The sequence below is a fragment of the Lepisosteus platostomus genome, chromosome 2 (assembly GCF_059453375.1).
Source record: "Lepisosteus platostomus isolate fLepPlt1 chromosome 2, fLepPlt1.hap1, whole genome shotgun sequence".
NCBI lineage: Eukaryota > Metazoa > Chordata > Actinopteri > Semionotiformes > Lepisosteidae > Lepisosteus > Lepisosteus platostomus.
In genome coordinates, this window is record NC_142612.1 from 72,329,294 (window position 1) to 72,348,412 (window position 19,119).

General features: G+C 39.1%; 1 protein-coding gene and 1 long non-coding RNA gene across 2 annotated transcripts; both read left to right on the top strand.

Moving 5' to 3' along the window:
- The first annotated feature begins 1,761 nt into the window (after positions 1 to 1,761).
- On the top strand, positions 1,762 to 18,117 carry ppp1r2 (protein phosphatase 1, regulatory (inhibitor) subunit 2). The gene is made up of 6 exons (XM_088616918.1): positions 1,762 to 2,095; positions 10,592 to 10,699; positions 11,112 to 11,195; positions 14,418 to 14,518; positions 15,850 to 16,020; positions 16,592 to 18,117. The coding sequence occupies exons 1-6, from the start codon at positions 1,962 to 1,964 to the stop codon at positions 16,609 to 16,611; spliced, it is 618 nt and encodes a 205-aa protein (XP_088473044.1). The 5' UTR covers positions 1,762 to 1,961; the 3' UTR covers positions 16,612 to 18,117.
- LOC148677038 (uncharacterized) lies at positions 2,384 to 5,417 on the top strand. Its single transcript, XR_015929563.1, has 2 exons — positions 2,384 to 2,617; positions 4,559 to 5,417. It is a non-coding gene; the product is annotated as an uncharacterized LOC148677038 (long non-coding RNA).
- Positions 18,118 to 19,119: the final 1,002 nt, after the last annotated feature.

The window sequence follows — 19,119 nt, forward strand, 5'->3', positions numbered from 1 at the left end:
TCCTTTGCACATCCAGGCTCACGGGAGCACTCATGCTGGCCACTTGCTTCAGAGAAAATAATTTCAGAAATGTGTCCTGTCCAATGTCACCAATCTACAAAGTGCGTATATTACAAATAGTGAAGCATACTGTATTTCAGCATTACCAAACAGAGAATTTGTTTCATAGAGTGAGTCCTCTGATTTTGTATGCAGATCATTTTATAGAACTCACATGGAATTATAAATATATATAAATAATATATCTACATTTAATGGAATATAATTAATGTAGTTCAGGTGGGTAGCTGCGTCAGCATGCGTAGGCTGCAAAGGAACAAGTAATAGGTTTATTCCATGCTGAAAAAAAGAAGTAAGAGAACACAACGTTTCGGCCGTGGTGCCTTCTTCAGGTGTGAGAACCTTCTTCAGGTGTTCTTCAGGTGTGAGTATAATTAATGTAAACAGCTATTTGATTCAATATTAATAATGGTACGCATCATGTTCAAAAGTACTTCATTCTCAGCGAGCTTTTCAAAACAAGCTGCCTCTCTCCTGAAACAATTCTCAAACTAATGCATCTGTTGTAATATGCTCTGATTGAAAGTTTCTAAAACCAATTTTTTTTTTATATTCCAGTGCATCATCCAATTACCTTTAGGTGGTACTAACGTTAGGGGGGTCACAGATAGCAAAGAACTTGATTTGGACTTTTTAAAAATTATAGCAAGTCCCTGTATATGCAAGGACACATGTCATTATGTTCAACCAGCAATCAAACAGTCTCTTTCAAGTGTCTGAATCAGGAAAAATATAAATAAATTATACTCATTTTCAGAAACGGTCGCTCTCCTGAAAATGTAATAAATTAATGTTCTTGCAATTTTGGTCATTTATTAACATGAACAAAGAATAATTACTAGTGCTGACATTATGTGGAGAACAACTTGCTTCTCACTAAACTATTATTTTATAATATCTGTTAGACGCCCCCCCTAAAACACTGATTTTATATTATTCCCAGAATTGTATTAGTCCCAGAATACAGCGATTTATATTCGGGTTACTCAGTTACTGAAAAATACAGTAAGAGAAGGTAGTGATATTGTTTCTGCATTCGTATTCATACATCAACCATTTTACCCGTTTTGTCGCTTTTAATTTTTAAAATATTTTTTAATCACAAAGAACATTTCAGTACAAATACAAAGTTTCAGGCAAGTAAAAATCATTGAAGAGAAATTACTTGAAAATAATAAAAGGTGAAAAATAGGGATAAAAAAGTTGGCAGACCTTAAAACCGATTATTGTGAAAAAAGAAGAACTAATAATAGAGTTGTATTATAACGGGCAGTGTTTTGCAATAAAAATATAATATCATAAATTAAACGTGTTATTTTTATTTAAATAAACTGAGAGTTAAGATAGTTACGGTGTGTGTCAAAGTTCACTATATCGACTTGTGAAAAAGATGTTTAGCAAGTTTTTTTTAAAAAAAAATTATCACTTCAATCAAGATACGTTAACCAGTACCATCCTAACTAAATGAAATTAGCAAACCAAAAGGTCACATTGATTATGCTTTGCTATTTAGAAGAAGAGACATCCGACAGCAAATGCACCACCCGGCGCCGATGTGCCACAACCAAGATGGCTGCTTGCGGTGCCGGGAGGGGCTCGCAGCCTTCCGGCGGCGTCGTGTTGCTATAGCAATGAGGGACGCGCGCACTGGCTCTCGCGATGGCACGGGGAAGGGGCGTCACCCCCCGCCCCACAAGTGGCATTTTTCTGGCTTGTTCAGCGAGCGGCGGAATCAGGATGTGTACGCGCTGCGGCTGCGTACGCCTGTGTGAGTGAGGCACAGAGGGCGGCAGTGTTGCAGCTTCGAAGGGGGAGTGTGTGTGTGTGTTTGATTACAGAGTGCCGAGCCGACCCGACCCGGACACCTCGGAGCCGAAGACCCGCGGAGCCAAGCGAGTGGCATGGCAGCGCCCCGGCCCATCAAAGGGATCCTGAAGAACAAGCACAGCGGGGCCGGCGCCCAGACAGGCCGCGGGGTGCCGGTGGTGGAGATCCCCGAGAGAGCGGCCCCGGCGCCTTTCGACGAGGATCAGCAGTGAGTATAGACGTCTCTCTCTCTCTGTGTGTGTGTGAGAGAGAATTAAAAGGAAAAACATACACGCCGCAGGTGGCCTTCCGTATTTGAGTTGTTAACCGGGCTGCTGAGGCTCAACCTGGGGTTAAAAAAAGTTGTGTCGTAGCAAGGTAAAATGATCTTCTGCCTCTTTGCGGGACTTTAATTAACCGGCGGTAACGAGTAAGATCCTGATCAGATTGCTCCACAGACCAGAGTGTTTAGGCGTCAAGCTTTGTACTACCGGCGACGTCAAGCTTTGTATTACCGGCGACGGGCAGTTACTCCGGTAGCTCTGCACCTGAGTAGTAAGGTGGTGTTTCTGAACTCAAGCTTCAGGGGAAATGACCATCTCTTTCATGCGCCTTGCGGACATCTTATTTGCTACACAACGCGCCCCAGCCGCCGTGAGATTGCGAAGGCGAAAAGTTTCCGATGAATGTTGTTTGTTTTGCGCTCTGACAGTTCACTGCCACCGCTTTGAGTTCTGGTGTCTTGGAAATGGTTTGTATTCCTCTTTTAAATTACGATTCAGGCACAGGTAGCGCCAAAACAAATCGATGGAGACTTAGCTAATAAGGGGGGGTAACAACAACAACAACAACAGCCTGCGAACATTTTCCCATTCACTTAATTTAATTCAATTCCCATTCCGCAATGGAGAACAAACCCGTTTGTCGCTGAATTATATTAGCTGGACACGGACCTAAGATGCGACGTGTTTTTGTTTTGTGCCGATGGTCTTCCAGTGCTCCACATCGTGAAGAAACGAGTGAAGGGAAAGTACACCCTTGCGCAGACCCTGCTCTAAACTGGCGGATCTTATTTTTAACCGCACTGATTGACGCTGAGTGTGTGCCGGCGCCTACAGATGTGCGTGTTTTCAAATCCCCCCCGAGTCCTCAGCCATCGGTCCAGCGTACGCGCCGAGCTGCGGGGATGAAGCGTTGTCACCGTGTCGGTGTTGCAAGGACCTCCCTGCTCCGCCTTTGAACGCCCGGCACAGAGAGAGACAGAAGAAAAACACGATTTCCTCTCGCAGCCGCCGCCGCCGCCTCTGGGCCAGCGGAGCTGCAGGTGGAGGTGACGACGGGCCCCCGAGTGCCTGCGGCGACATGTTAAAGCGGCGCCGTGGCCTGTCCAACAGCACAGGCCTCGTGTCTGAAGAGAGCTTCGCCCATGGCTGCTCTGTGAACTCCTTCAACCCTCCCGGAGCCGTCGTGGTCAAGCCCTTGACCTGTGAAGGGCTTTGAGTGGAGTGTGCAGGAAAGCGCATGATTCATTTCAAGGTGTCTTTATAAAGTCGAAGCCCCTGGAGGACTGGGAGAGACCGATCAGTCGGTCCCGTTAAGGTCTGAGCTGGACTGGAATGACGAGCAGAGAAACCAGTTTCACCAGGACTGGACCCCCCTGAGCTAGGGAGCTCTAAAGATGTATCCGGTGGGGGCACTGGGCTGAATGTAGTGTTTATGGATTATGGGTCAGATACTGAGCACATGTTGTTCTCGCTCCAGGATTCCAGTAAAAATGAAGGTCTTGGGACTGGGGTGGGCATATAGACACTGCTGAAGCCCGTCATCGTGGTTGAGCTCCAGTCTGTTGATATTCCTTCAGCCTTGGGCTACGTCTGAGACTATGCTGCTCATAATGTAAAGGATTGTTCGGCTTCTAATGAGAAAAGAATTGCAGGAAGTTAATATCCCCCAAGGGTGCCAGCTGGCATAAACAACAAGTTATTTCTTTTACAAATCTAGAGCTCTTCAATATCGTCTTCCATTTCTGCATTCTGTGGATTCTTCTGTGTCGCGGCGACAGTAGTACAGCGCACGGAGTCGCAGACTGTGCTGGGCTTGTACTCTCTGTCATCCCTTTTTAACATGAAGTCGGCTGGGGACTCGCGTCCGTGGCTGTGTTTCAGAAACCGGGAGCTAATTTTAACTGAAAATGACGGAAGCTAGTCTGCCTGTGTCTGCCGTTCAGATCCACATGCTGTTTGTGCTTTTCTCTGGCACCCCACCCTGTTCCAGTTTTCTTCGTCATTCAGAAATATGCATTTTTCTAGACATGTTTTTTTCAACCCCCCCCCCTCCAAGAGAGTGAAATAACATCTTTATGGGTTTGTAAGGATGCGGCTCGCTTGATTTATTTTATTGTCGAGTGTATCAGGTTCAGTAGTTAATCAGGGGATGGTGACATTTTTATATTCGTATGAACTATGACTTTTTAACATGGCACACGGTGCAGTTATAACTGTTAGCATTTTATCCACTGTAGTAAGCAACCCCCCCCCTCGTGTAAATATTATTATACCTAAATCTGCTGATCGTATCAAACGGTTGGTCCTTTCAAAATAAGATAAGCTCCTTTCTGAGCTGATAATATAAATGAATGTTATACTCCGAGTTTCAGTATTATACCAAGGATTCTCTGTTGGCCTAAAAATAGCCTCTGTGGAAGCCTGCGCAGGAACACCAGGAGCCAGATCCGCAGAAATGGAAGCTCTTGGATTCACAACAGCACTGCTTTCAGCATCGACCTCTTGCTGCGGAGCCTCTTCAGCCCACTGCCCTGGAAGAGAAAATGTAGATTGGTGTTACTCCTGCCCATTGAGAGAACCCTCGCTTTGCTTTTGTTTAGAATCCATTTTCTTTAAGGAATAAACTTGACTAAAAAGCGCACGTTTCCAGACCAGAATTTTTCTCTCTTTAACATGTGCTTGAATCGTTTTTTTTTGTTCCTTTACCCACCTACAAAACATCCTTAAGATACTGAGGGATTTGCACACTTCTGTGAGAAATTGCTTATAAAATCGTTTAATGCTCTGCATCAGTTAAAGGTGTGTACTCTCAGGCATACGCTTAGTTAAATGCACAAGGTCACTGTTTTCTGGTCTTAAATTTATTTAAAACCTTAAGATGATACTGTCTTTCTTATCTCTGCAGCTCATCAGTGGTGGGATGAAGTGAGTCCTCCTGTATGGAAAGCGCTATATACAGTGGGCGTAGAAAGTGAAAGTGTAGAAAATATTGATTCCTGTGTATTTTGTCGTGTCACATCTGGAAGACTTGATATTCTTTTTTCCACCTTTTGAGCTGTGCAATGTCCTCTGCAATATCCATCCGTTTTAAAGTTTGGAGCAAGAAAATAAATTGGTTAAAAGTTAAAAAACAGTTAAAATCTTAATTGGGAATAGTATTCAGCCCCTTAGCATTAACTCTCCTTAATTGGCTCACCCAGTTGCCTTCAGAATTTGTACAAATGTTGATTGGAATCCACCTGTGTGTAATTAAAGTGGTTAACCATCCAGATTGAACACGCCTATCTTTGTAAGGTTAAATACACCTGTCTGTGGGAGTTCCCACCATTGGACAAAAAGCGATATGAAGACAAAGGAGCTTCCGGAACAAATATGAAACGGAGTTGTAGTCGGAAGAGCAATATAAAAAGATTTCAAAGGCAAATCAAGTATCGCGAAGTGGAGGGCACGTAAAACTACTTAGGATCTTCAATGACCAGGCCTCGGCAGCCAAGAAAGACCATGGTCAGCGAAGCAGTGGTGAAAATAACGCTCCAAAGCCTAAAATGTCTCATAGTTGAGATGGAAGAAACAGTGAGTGAGTCAGCAATAGCTCAGGTGCTCCACAGATCTGGGCTGTATGGTAGAGTGAGTAGAGGAAGCCATATATGAAAAAGGCTGACATGAAGTCCCATCTTGAATATGCAAGAAGACCTGTAGGAGCCTCTTGAGACAATGTGGAAAACATTCTGTGGTCTGATGAGACAGTAATTGAGTTTTTGGCCCTAATGCCAAGTGTTGTGTCTGGTGAAAGGAGAGCACCACTCGTCACACGTAAAACACCATCCTCACATTGAAGCATGGGGGTGGCAGCATGATGTTGTGAGGTTGCTTTTCATCGGCAGGGTCTGCTAGGCTTGTCAAAATGAAGGGCAGAATGATTGGAGCAAAGTATTAGATAAGATAACATCACTTTATTAGCCATACACAATTTCTTGCATTAGGAATTCATCTTTTCGCATACCCCAGCTTGCTCTCCATGAGACACACAGACAGGGAGAGAAGCTTGGGGTCAGAGCGCAGGGTCAGCCATTGTACAGCACCCCTGGAGCAGTTTGGGTTAAGGGCCTTGGTCAGGGGCCCAACAGAGTACGATTCCTCTGCTGGCTGCGAGATCCTGAAGTAAAACCTGGAACTGTCTGCAGGAGATTCATACTTAAACAGCACAATGGCTCCAAACACAAAGGCAGTGACTTGAAAAGAAAAGGTGGAAGTCCAGGCTTAAATCCCATAGAAAATCTGTGGTAGGACCTGAAGATTTCATTATGGCACCACCCCTCCGTTACCCTGCAACAGCTGGAGCAGTTTTGCAAGGAAGTGTGGTCAGACATTAAACCCACCAGATGTGTAAAGCTGGTTACAACACAACGCAAAAGTCTTGAGTCTGTAATTCTTGCCAAATGAGGAGGAACTGATTTCTCAATGCCCAAGACCTGGGGGGGGTGAGGGGGAGAAAACCTGTCCAAGCTGGATTTTTTTAGTTTTCTATTTTTCATAAACTTTTCTTCTGCGTTTAAAATGATTCCATCCTATCAATATATTAAGTATGTTTTGGTAAATCGTACAAACAAAAATGGTCAAATGTGTTGCGGTTTGAGGTTGTAACACTGCAAAAATGTCGTAGAAGTCCAAGAGGGGTCAGTACTTTGTACAGCAACTGTAAATGCAAGGAATTATGCTGTATATCCTGCTGATGCTAGACTTTTATTGCAAGGATATTTAACAGCTGTAATATTTCTTCCCAGAGTCTCCCTCTAATGCAGGCTCATGTCTGATAATCCCATGCTTTGTATTCAGGTGGTATCTTTGGAGAACCTTCTGTAGGTGATGAAAAGCACCAGACGACCTTGAGAGTATCTGGTTCATTTCACCCCACTTGTAAAATAACCTGCCTTCACCCCATGTGCCCTCCTGTCCAAGTGTGCACTAACATTTGCTCAGTTCACAGGCATATTCAAAAAGTACACCTGTTTATTATTTTTAAAATGCCTCAAGACAACCATTTTGATGTTAACATTTTCTCGGATGCTTGGTTCCAAGTTTTCTTCAGGAAATCTAGGTTTGACTTGGTAACTGTAGTGCTCAGTGTGTGTGCAGAAGGCGGATGAAACAGCTGTGGAGGACAGGGCACTCTGAATCTTCAGGGAATTTCAATGCTAATTGTTTCTGAAATGGGCCTGCTTTGTAATCTGAAACCTCCTTTTATCCAGGCTTGCTTTTAAGAGCATGAAAATTACAGAAAATAAATGGTGGTAAAATGGAAAATAATTTAATTTCACGCATATACTATATAGCTCTTTATTCTAATACTTAAAGTTTGGATTATTAATCCATATCTGGGTACTGTGTTGCATTTGAGTTTTTTGTATATAGTTAAATTTGTTAAAACTGTATAAAACATTCCTTAGACTTTTCTTTCAATAGACATTTTCCAGATAAGACCTTGTAAGGATTAAATTATTTTTTGTTACATTGTATTGGTTCTAAAATGTTTCATCTGAGGTATTTAATTTTCATCAAGGATGTAGAAAAAAATTATAATCCTGTTAAGAAGTACTACTGGAAGGTTTTTTCAATTAAAGTGAATTTTTCCTTCAGTATGTCTGTTGCACTGCTGTGTAGTATATTCTCGCCATTGAATGTATGGGCTTTTTTATGAGCTGTTCATGGGATTTCCTGACAGACCAATTTCTCAAACCTCGGGATGTACAGTATAGAAATCCTGTGCACCTGAACTCAAACAATCGTTTTTTCCTGTGGAGGAAAATGGATTGATTTTCCCAGGAAGAAAAATAGCCCCTTGAATTTGTAAGGCCTGTATCTAATGAACAAAGTCAGTCTCCTTGCATCATCTTCACATTCTGCTCTGAAACTGGGTTTGGATGCATGACAAGTGATGGTGAGTGATATTGGGCTGAAATTAGCAAATGAAAAGACAGTACAGTACAATGTACTATTTTCTTTCCCCAATCCTTAAGTCTACTGTTTCATTGCATGGGCCGTGCTTTTCAATATCCTCAATGCTAAAGCTATCAAGACTTTATTTATTATTCATTGATTTGAATTACTTTTAACTGTGCACAGAGCACAGAAACCTTATCTCATCCGGTGTACAAGTTGACACGTCTTTGTGAATGACGGATTGGTGGTTAGGTTGTGTTTGCACTGCACGTTGCTTTCTACAGTGAGACTGCTACCTCTGAAAATAAAACTTGAATGTTCTTTTTTTATATTTATGGTTTGTCATAACTTCTTCTTGTCTTATGTGTTGTTCATAACTCGAGCACCTATCGAGTGAGGACCCAGTCAATGTGATTGTTCTTTTTTAAATATTTAGGAGTTAATATTCATATGCTGTAGTTCGGAATGATACTTCTTTTCCAGATCCAAAGCACCTGTCTAAAACTGTTGTGTGCTTTATTGTACTGTAGAACACCAGCTTACAATTTCTAATTTGAAGGTAGTGCAATGCTTTACATTCCTTAATGAGTTGTGCAGGGCTACTGTATTAGACTTGATGTGTTTTATATACCTTTTTTATATTGTTAATTTTCCTTTAATGTCTTAAGTGTATATATACTGTAGCTGATGTAGCAGTTCACAAATAGTACAAGAGACTGCTACAGCCTTAGGGGAAAGGTAATTAAATTTGTATAATATAAAGAAATCATTTGTAGTTGCAAGCATTATGTAGAGATGTGTTTTTTGGTTTGTACTTAATATACCAGTTTATTAGTGATGGCGCCCTGCATTACTTAATTCTGCATATGTGTTCCAAATTCTAAAAGTACAGCCGCATGTATTGAGAGCAGACCTGCATTGTACTGTAGGTGGGACAATGAGAGTTCATCGCTCTCAGAAGTATTAATCTATTAACTGTGCACACCTTTCCCAAGTGATGTTTCCTGACTCACTGTCACTTATTCCCAGAAACCCATTCATTTCTTTCCCAGGGGATGTATATGTGAAAATTGCCTGGCTTGGGAATTGCCACAATTTAAGCATCCATATTAATGCTCCTTATTGTTAGGAGTGACACTTGCAGTGATAATTGAATCCTTAAATGCTGTTATTGTTAGAGGTTTAGCATTATCTGCCCTAGCTGACTTCATAAGTTTAAAATGATTTTCTTTTATGATAATGATATCATTAAGAAAACTGCTCTTTGAGATTCAGTTATTTTAAACAGTTTATTCAATGATGATTTTTTTTTATTGATTCTTAAAGATGAGGGTAAGCGGCTGGAACTGAAAACAAGATGCCGTGATCTGAATTAAACCCTTTTGTTTTCTGAAGGAAGTTTGAGTTGGTGAGCAAGTGTGAGAGCTGGAATGAACAAAATATTCCAAACATATGTTCATATTTTTTTCTAGTGTCTTGGGGTGATAATTCTAAGTAAGATTTAATGTCTGGAAATACAAAAAGCAATAGATGGCAATTTGTGTCTTAACCATGTTGATAAACTATAATGGTCTGATTCCTTACTGATACAGATCACTTGACTATACATAAGATCATATTGAGGTTAATTTTAGAATATATATATTCCTAAATATGTAAAATTATAAGTTAAAAAACGTGGAGGGTGTTTGGCTCATTTTGACCATTTTGTCGTCCATAGATAAATGAGATTCTAGAATCCCATCCAGCCCTTTGAAGGAAGCCAGTATATCAGCTTTACCAACATGGCTGGGTTGTTTCTTTCAGACTCCCACAACCCTTTCTGTAAAAATGTTGTCAGTTCTCAGTTTTAAATGCATTTCTGTGTTGTTTCTATTTCTTCTGTTTTGCTGCTGATTCTGAAGAAGTTTATAGGGCAAACATTGTCACTGAATGTTGAACACTTGGATTGGGTCCCTCCTCAGTCTCGTCTATAAGTACAGTAAGAATGCTGTGCCTTGTGTAAATGTGTAAAAACAGGGAGCGAACTGGCTACACTTGTCAACTCCGAACAAAGATTTTTGTCATTGACTCTCTTCTCTCATTTGGGTAGATTAAAGTAGGAATTATGTAAAAGCTGTGGATTCTGTGAAGTTTTGTTTCTTGTCTTATTTGCTCATGTTATACAAATGAAAGATCTTACAGGCGTGTGAATGCTCAGTGTGTAGTTTTCTGTACAGAATGTGTTAAACGATATAATACCTGCTTCAATTAAATGTTTTTAATTAATGGATGTGTAGCTGTTTTAGCTATATAAGTTATCAAGAATAAATTATCCTTAATTTTGTTTTCCAGTATACATCCCATTCTTTTGAAATTGGTAATTAGTCTCTTGCTTGAATAAATGAATATGAAATGATTCATTATTGGATGAATTATCTGATGTGTTCTACATGGGACATCTGTCCCCCCCTCACTGAAACAACACCTTAATCGTACCCTTTAATCCATTTGTTGTTCAGAAAGAAGTCACAGAAATGGGATGAAATGAACATCTTGGCTACCTACCACCCTGCAGATAAAGATTATGGATTAATCAAAATTGATGAGCCCAGCACACCATACCACAGGTAGGTGGAGAGAAGCAGCTTCCAGAAATGTCTGCTTTGAAGCAATAAAATATTAAATATTTCTGGATTTTCAGGAGCGAGTACTCGCAGGTTGCCAAAGGAGTTAGCACAATCAATTTGAAAAGTAAAACAAAAAAAGAATGACCTAACATTGATTCGGGGAACATGGCAATTATGTCAAATAAAGACTCTCCTCACCGGAGTAATTGGATTTAATATGTTCATTGGAGCATGCAGAGCACAAGGTTAGCTTATAATTCCTTTATAATTTTTACTTGTGCTTAAGCCATTCTGTAAAGGACTAACTGTGTGTTAGAAAATTTGAAAAAGTTACTCTGCTGATACTGCAGGCTTAGTGGCATTTTTATGTGAATAATTTCTGACTGTGTTCCCTATAATTCCCATCTTCCAGGATGGTAGGAGATGAGGATGATGAAGGAGCTCTGAGTGATTCAGAATCGAATACAGGCCTTACTGCAGACACCTTGGCTATGAAGTAAGCATTGCGTGTAAGAATTTTCAACCGTTGGCATGATGACGTGCTCATTCATTTATGTTCTGCAACATGACTGAAAGCCCTTTGGTGAGACAGGCCAGATGGTCCTTGTTGATCATGCAGCGATAAGTAAATGCCTTGCACACTAATGCCTTGCCTACACTTTCAAATACTTAACTGCGTGTATTTGTAGCTACAGTGGATTTTTTTCTTTTACATGGATGCACAGAATTTTGCTTGCTTAACAACCTAGTTAATAAATGGTACTGATGGTGGTTCTGTTGTACATTCATACATTCAACTGCGTTTAAGGTTCATTTTCTTGGTTCCTGGTGGCAATGTCTTTTTTTTTCACTATAATTTGTGGTGCTGAAATAATATCAATATTGTTATAGTGCAACGTAAATATTTGTGAAAATTATTTACTGTCAGACCTTTGTTTTGTGCTCAACATCAGTGGTCTAGGTTTCTGTACATCACTTTAAAGAGATTTTAATTTTTTGTTTTTAAGAAGCACCTAATACCTTATACAGTATGTGCAACTGATTTTAACTCCAATGATGTGGTGTTTCTGTTCTGGTTTTGACCACGGCTCTGCTACATTTTCCCTAAAGTTGTAGATAACCAAGTTTTGTTATGAGAAACGGTATCTTCTTTAAGTAGTGGTCCTGTTGTAAAGACGTAGGCCAGATGAATTGTTCAAATCCAGGCCAGAAGGTATTAAAAAAAACATTGCATGCATATTGACAACAGCCTGCAAGCTGAGAGTAACAGCCAGGTAACATAAAGTCTGTATTTAAATTGTGCCTATATATCATGTTTTTAGGCAAGTCTACACTATGTAATCCCAGTGAAAATTTTGAATTGATAATGGAATTTCAGTGCGCTATAAAATCGGTAAAAGGGAGCAAGTGAAAAAGTATTTTTTGCTATGTATGTTCTGAATGACCCAGTAATGAAATGTCGTGGGACTTTTTAGGGTAGTCAAAAGGCTGTAAAGAAACTGCTTTTTATGTAGCTCTTAGAGTAAAGAAATTAAAGAAATGTATAGCTCAGTAAAACAGGCTTGGAAGGTGACAAGGAAGTAGAAGTAATTTCTGTATGCTGATCTTGTTCATATGTCCATTTGGTCTTGCTTCAGTTATGGAGGTACAAGGTTAGGATCCGGAGGAAATGATTTCTTCTGTGTGGTAATGCAATTCATTCAGTATATTACCGGTAAATTAAAACCTAAAGCAATCGGATTCAGTTCCTAGAAGAATGCTTCAGCTGGACACGCTGCAGTGCTCTGATTAATAGCAAGCCCTAAAACGGGAGTCAGAGCTGGCTGACCCCACCAGGCTCGAGCGGTCCAGGCCTGTAGACCTGTCTGGCAGCCAGGGCTGCTGTTCACTTCAGCTTGGCCGACACTTTATCTTGCAGAAGCACCGAGAGGTGAATAGCAGCTGGCCATCCACTCTCGCAGTGTCTTTGTCTTCATTCCACTAGCTGACTGCCTTTTAAGGTGAAACAGCTTCCTGCAGGGCCTAGAAGGTTTGCAAAGACTGTTTGTTATGCCGTTGCCTTTGATAGTCTCAGTAAGAAGATGTATGTGATCCTGCCAACATTGTGTTGTTGTGTCCTCTTGCAAAATAAGCCTTTTCTGTCTTTTTAATGCCTTTTGACCAATCCCAAGCTTATCAGGAGGCGGCTAACCTCTTAACAAATAGATATAATTCTTTATATAAAGATGTTTGCCAAGAAAACCTTCTGTTTCTTTTTATTCATCAGATTGTGATAAAAAAAGTTAAGCACCATTATTCTACCCATCTACATTTAATTTATGAAAACAATATAGAATTAAGGCAGAACATTAATCATCTAATACAATAGAGCACATCTGATGTGCTGGAGAAGTAATTCATTAGTAGAGCTTACTTAGTAGAGATCTTTGGGATTTTTTATTTACAAAACATTCCCACCTAGAGGATTTTGGTATTTAGTTTTTTTAGTATTTTAGGATATTATTGGTATCTGTGCAGTTTTTGTTATTAGATTTTATAGATATTTCTCCTAATGTCCAATTTAACCAGTAATTATAAGTGTCTCTTCCAGATAGGCTGTTCAGCTCTTAGAAGGTGATAGCAATAGATATCAATTTATGACTTCTGGACTGTGCCTCTGGACTGGCATCCTTTGTTGAATATTCTTTCATCCATGTTTAACAGTCTGTTTTGTTCTATTATAGTCTATTTTTCTTCCCTTTTATGAAATATCCCCTGTGGATTGTAACATCCATCAGTTGTAACATTGATGTGATGAAAACAGTTTTCGGAAAAAGTAATTTAGGTCTGCAGGTACACTTACTTTTTTAGTATACACTCACCTTGTGTCTTTGTGTGTTTAACTCACTTTACAATGTTTTTTTGCAAAGCATTTTTTGTTTCATGTAGGACAAGGTGTAGTAAGGTCAACTGTAAGTAAGGTTTACTTGCTTGTCAGTACTATAACTATTGTTATATATCATAGAATATATTTACACCAGCCATTTTTAAATAAAATAATGCATTATGTGATTTTTATATAGGATTTTTGTTTTCAAGAAAAATGTGTTACAGGTGGATGTGAGCAATTTCCTGACATCATATGTATCTTTCCACAAAACTGAATATCGGTATTGGATGTTTTAGAAAGTGAGCATAGCAATAGTGATCCTGAGTGTGTTTTTATAGTTAGACTCATGGCAATGTTAAACTTACCTGTAGTTTGTAATTGTTTAGAGTGTCCATTTTACTATAGCATATGTATCTTCTCCAGTTTCAAACTGTAATGTGGTGTTGCGTGCCTTAGTTCACACGGCATTTTGCTTTCAAAGGAAAAATGTTAAGATGTATCTCTGTCCTTCTGAAAAGGCAGGGTCATTGCCTGAGAGCAGGATTTTAATTTAAAATGGATTTGTGCTCAGATTGAGGAGTTCTTGCACAACTGGCTTCCAGACCTCTGCTTGAATCCTTTTAGTACAACTGGCCCATGTTTCATTACTAAGTAACAGTTCTTCTAAGACAATTATGGACGGAAAAAGAATGTTCTACCTCAGCTGATTCTAACATTAAATTGCACATGAAGGAAAACCAAGTGAGCGAAGCTTATCCAGAAATATCTGACCTGCTTTTGTTTTTGAGCGCTTTTTAATCAGTGCAGCCATGCATAATGACCACCGCGCCTATTGCTGGCTTCTCGCAGGCTGGCAGCAGCAGAGGGAGACGAGCCCAAGATTTTCCAAAGGGATGAGGAGGAAGAGAGCAGCGAGGAAGAGGAAGAGGAGCTGACCCCAGAAGAACAGGGTGGGCTTTATCTCCTTGTTGCCTTGGCCATGGTCACTTTTGAAGCTGGAGCTAATTGCCACCAGCTGTACACCTACAGTGGTTGATTAGTGTAGAGACGTCTTTCCTTCTTCCCAGCTGCATGCTTGGGCCCTGCACTTCAAGTATTTGTATTTTGTCCATCAAACTGTAGAATAATATAGGGTATGTTTCCATTTCTTGTGATAAATCATTTCTATTTTTGTTTGGTTTCCTGAATGATCCACTGTAGAAATTATGCCTCATATTTTTTATTTTTACAAAAGTATTGTGCTGTTGTCGTTTCTCTGTCCTATTTACTTCTCTTGAATTTATTGTAGAGGTACAGAGCATTGGAATTGTGGCATCAGTGCTTTCTGCTGATTAGTCCCATACAGAAAATGTATAAGATTTAAATAAGATGCAAGAGAAAATTAAAAATATGAACTTTTGACAGTGACAAATGTGCTGTTCACAGTGTGCATGAAAGTAATATGAAGAAAAACAATAAACTGCTGTAGCATGTTAAAAGAAATTGCTGTTTCATTAGCTGCTTCAATTTAATAATTGTAATGTGGAAGATTATTTGAAATAGTTGTTTTTGTCTTTGCCAGTGTATCTGAAATCACTCTGCACTATTCTGTACAATATGTATCTTATATAGATTGATAGTAATTGTTTATCAAGTACATCCCCTGCAAATTAAGTTAGTGTTTCTGGGAAGCATGTGCATAATTGTTTTTTGGATCTTATAATACGTCATACTGCCTCCGGACTATTTGAAGAGTCATTTAGTGCTGGAAAACCTGCATCATTCTTTTCCACTTGATTAGAATCTAATTATACTGTGAAGGAAAATCCAATGTTTGTGGAATGAGGCTATATTTATTAATTTGACCATAAAGTAATACTGTATGTGGTCTTCCATGACCTTTTTACTTTTAAATACCACTTAATTACACAACTGTCTATCCGTCTACATTATACGAGGAATAAATGAATTAATCAAGCTCGATCGATGACATAAGGTTACTGAAGCATTTCGACAGCTTACAAAACAGGAACTTTATGCACTGACAGAGAGGAGAGGTGAGATTTAAAAACTGCATACATGTCACATTTTCTTCGACTTAAAACTAGGTCCTTGAGCCTAATGTCCCAAAAAACTGTACAGTCAGCTTCTTTATATATAGTTTTTTATGTTCCTTGCTTGCATTTATTTTGTACTCTTCACTGTAATGGTATCTTGTTGAAAAAATGTCTTGTTTATATGTATAAACCACAACATGGGTTCCTCACAGATTTTAACAGATCTTGCGTTTTTTTTTATTCAGCAAAAAGGGAGCAGTTTGAAATGATGAGGAAGATGCATTACAATGAAGGCTTGAACATTAAATTGGCCAGACAACTGATAGCAAATGAACTTGACGAAGAGGAGGATGAAGATGAAGAGATGAAGGAAGATACAGAGACAGAAGACATCAATGTAGACCCTCCAGAACATGGTAAGTTACTCTTTTATGAGACTTGTAGATTAAAAATTTGAAATCCTTTATACAGGCATTGTGTGTAATAGTAATCTAACACCCATCCGATAGAACATCAGTCAGCATGGAAAATACCCAAAAGCACTTATTTTTGAAAGCACATACAGATTTATTTTACCTGGAGTTTAATTTGTTTTGATAAGACCTATGAATATTGCTTTTTAACAGCAGGTCTATCCTGCAGTGATGATCTGTTTGGCTCTAATCACTGTTGTCTCTAAAGTGTGAGGTGCGAGCTTCCTGAATCTGGCTCTAGATCAAATGTTGATTCAATTAATGTGCGTTCGTTTTAAAGTTCATGGTGACTCAGGGATAGAACTGCACACAGCATTATTTAAGGAATTTGACACTGTAGTATTTTTTTCCATGCTTTACTACCCCGGACAACCCTTGACATCATTTTACTATGATTGAATTTATATACACTGTTTTAGTACTCCTTTTAATGAAGATGAAATCATTATGCTTTGTTGGATATACGTCTATATTTTCATAGTAAAAGTAACTATCCCCCTCCTTTTCTTTGCAGCTGATCCACAAGATTCCTAGAAGAAAAAGAACACATTTGCTCTGGCTCTTAGGTGAACATAAGCTTCACTTAAGTGAATAAAAGACATGAGTAGTTGCTTCACAGCTGATCAAAGAAGACACTGCTTCGCGATCCTGCCACTCACATCTCTATTTATGAACACTGTAAATGAAGCATATCGACCAAACAGTTGTTTCTTCTGTTGCCAAGATTATAATTATAGTTATTGTTCATCTAAGGAAGTAGACTAATATGGGGAAAATGGCATAGAGTTCTTGCTGCTTTCTGTATGGTAGGTTTTAATGCCTGTGGGCTCTCCCATATGAAAGGGAGATACCACTTTACCTGCACTACAGTAAGATAATTCAGCTTCTTGTTTTTTTTCTCTTGGCTACCTGTTCAGCGACCGCCAGAAGCACTTTTCGTGACTTTCTAAGAGTGATTTGCTACTGTTTAAGAAATGTTTTTTTTTATGTTTGCTGCCTGAGGAATTAAGATGCATTTCAAATCAACTTTAATGCAAACATATTTTATGGGCAGATATTTTCAAAAGATCTAGCACTGATTTCCTCATTACGTTTGGCTATATATTTTTTTTTAAATTGGGACTTCAGCAAATCTAAAACAAAAAAGGTTTTTAAAAGCAAAAAGTGTTGTCATAACTCTTGTGTTTATTTCACTGGCACTGATGTGTTTGCTTGTTCAGTATTAAAAGCAGGGCAGCATGGGAATTTTGCTTGTTTTCATATGAACAGCTGACAAGTGTGGGTTATTGACAGTGTAACTAGTGTCATGTCTTTCTAATAATGGTTTTTAAGTCAGGTTTTCTGATAATAAAAAGGTTGTTCTGGGATGCCCATTTACCTTTGGGACTGGTGTTCTTTCTTGCCTTCAAATTTACACTTTGTTTATAAATTACTTTTGTATCCATTTCTTGGATGAGTAGTCAATGTGGGATAAAGCCTTGTAGGGAAAAAAAAAAGAAATTCAGTTTAACTGGGAAGTGAATCAGTACCCTTTAGTCTCTACACCACATATGAGATTGTATTTGATTTTGTTATTGGATAGCTATGGTTAGATTAACCCTGTATTATTAAATGAGTTGTAAGATTACTACAATCATGTTTTGTAATTCATTCTCATGTATTGCTTTGTTCCTACTCATTTGCTTGCATGGATCTGGCTGGCACACGGTTTTCTTATTATTTAAACATCTCTGTATGCCATATCTATGTATATACAGTATACATAATTTCCCTTTGATTGTACTTGGCTGTGACAATGTATAGATCTTCTGTGGTTCTAATTTAACTGATCTGCCTGTTTTATTATCAGTTTCTCCTGAAGGATGATATTTTAGTATGAAACAAATTTCCCACACGTGAGGAGTACTACATCTGTTTTTTTTGTAAGTTGACAGGAGACGGTTTGGACTGTTATTCTTTTGGAACACAGAAAGCATGTTCTTAAAATTAAGGATATGTATAATATTTGGTCTCCATGAATAAATGAAGACATTATACCAAGACAGGCTATATTGTCTTCTTCAGCAATTCCATATGGTCTTTAATTTTTGTTCCTTTTGAATAATATTAAACTTTATTTTATATAGTGCCTTTAAAGGTGGCTTCTCAAAGCGCTTTATAGAATTACAACAATAAAAAAAATACACACGATAAGTAGGATGAGAATATACAGAGGAGATAGTAGATGGTGGTATTGAATACAGTAGGAGAAGAGGGGTAAAGAACAGAACCAGTTAAGTAAAGGTTCTTCTAAAGAAGAAAGTTTTGAGTTTGGATTTGAAGGAGTTTAGAGAAGGTGACTCTGATATCCTTGGGGATAGAGTTCCAGAGCTTTGGGGCATAACAGGAGAAGGCCCTGTCACCCATAGAGTGTAGACGGGCTTGGGGGACAGTTAGGAGACCAGAATTAGAAGAGTGAAGGTTGCGAGGTGGGGAATAGGGCGATAATAGCTCAGACAGGTACTGAGGTACCAAGCCATGCAGAGCCTTACAGGTGAGCATGAGTTTTTTGATGTTGACTCGAAACTTGACAGGAAGCCAGTGCAAGGACTCCAGGATAGGAGTAATGTGATCACTTGCACTAGACCTGGTCAGGATTCTGGCTGCTGAATTTTGGACATACTAGAGTTTGTTCAATTTGGATTTAGAAACCCCTGCGAGTAGAGCATTACAGTAGACAATTCAGGAGAAGACAAATGTGTTGATCAGCTTTTCAGCTACAGTTAGTGGATGACATAGGGTGTAGTCTAGCAATGTTTCTGAGGTGAAAGGTTTTGACTATGCTGCACATTTGAGTTGAATGTCAAGCCTGAATCAAATATCACCCCAAGGTTTTTCAATTTAGACTAAAGCTCAGGTACACTACCATCCACAGACAAGGTTACAGCATTACAGCACTGGCTTTACAAAGTTGATGGGAGGTGCCAATAAGCATGACTTCAGTCTTGTCACAGTTAAGATGAAGGAAATTTTGAGTAATCCAAGTTTGTCGGAGATGGAATA

Coding starts and splice junctions, on each gene's coding strand:
- ppp1r2 (XM_088616918.1), top strand. CDS start 1,962: ATGGCAGCGCCCCGGCCCATCAAAGGGATCCTGAAGAACAAGCACAGC. Junction 10,700..11,111: donor CCCAGCACACCATACCACAG/GTAGGTGGAGAG, acceptor CCCATCTTCCAG/GATGGTAGGAGATGAGGATG. Junction 16,021..16,591: donor TGTAGACCCTCCAGAACATG/GTAAGTTACTCT, acceptor TTTTCTTTGCAG/CTGATCCACAAGATTCCTAG.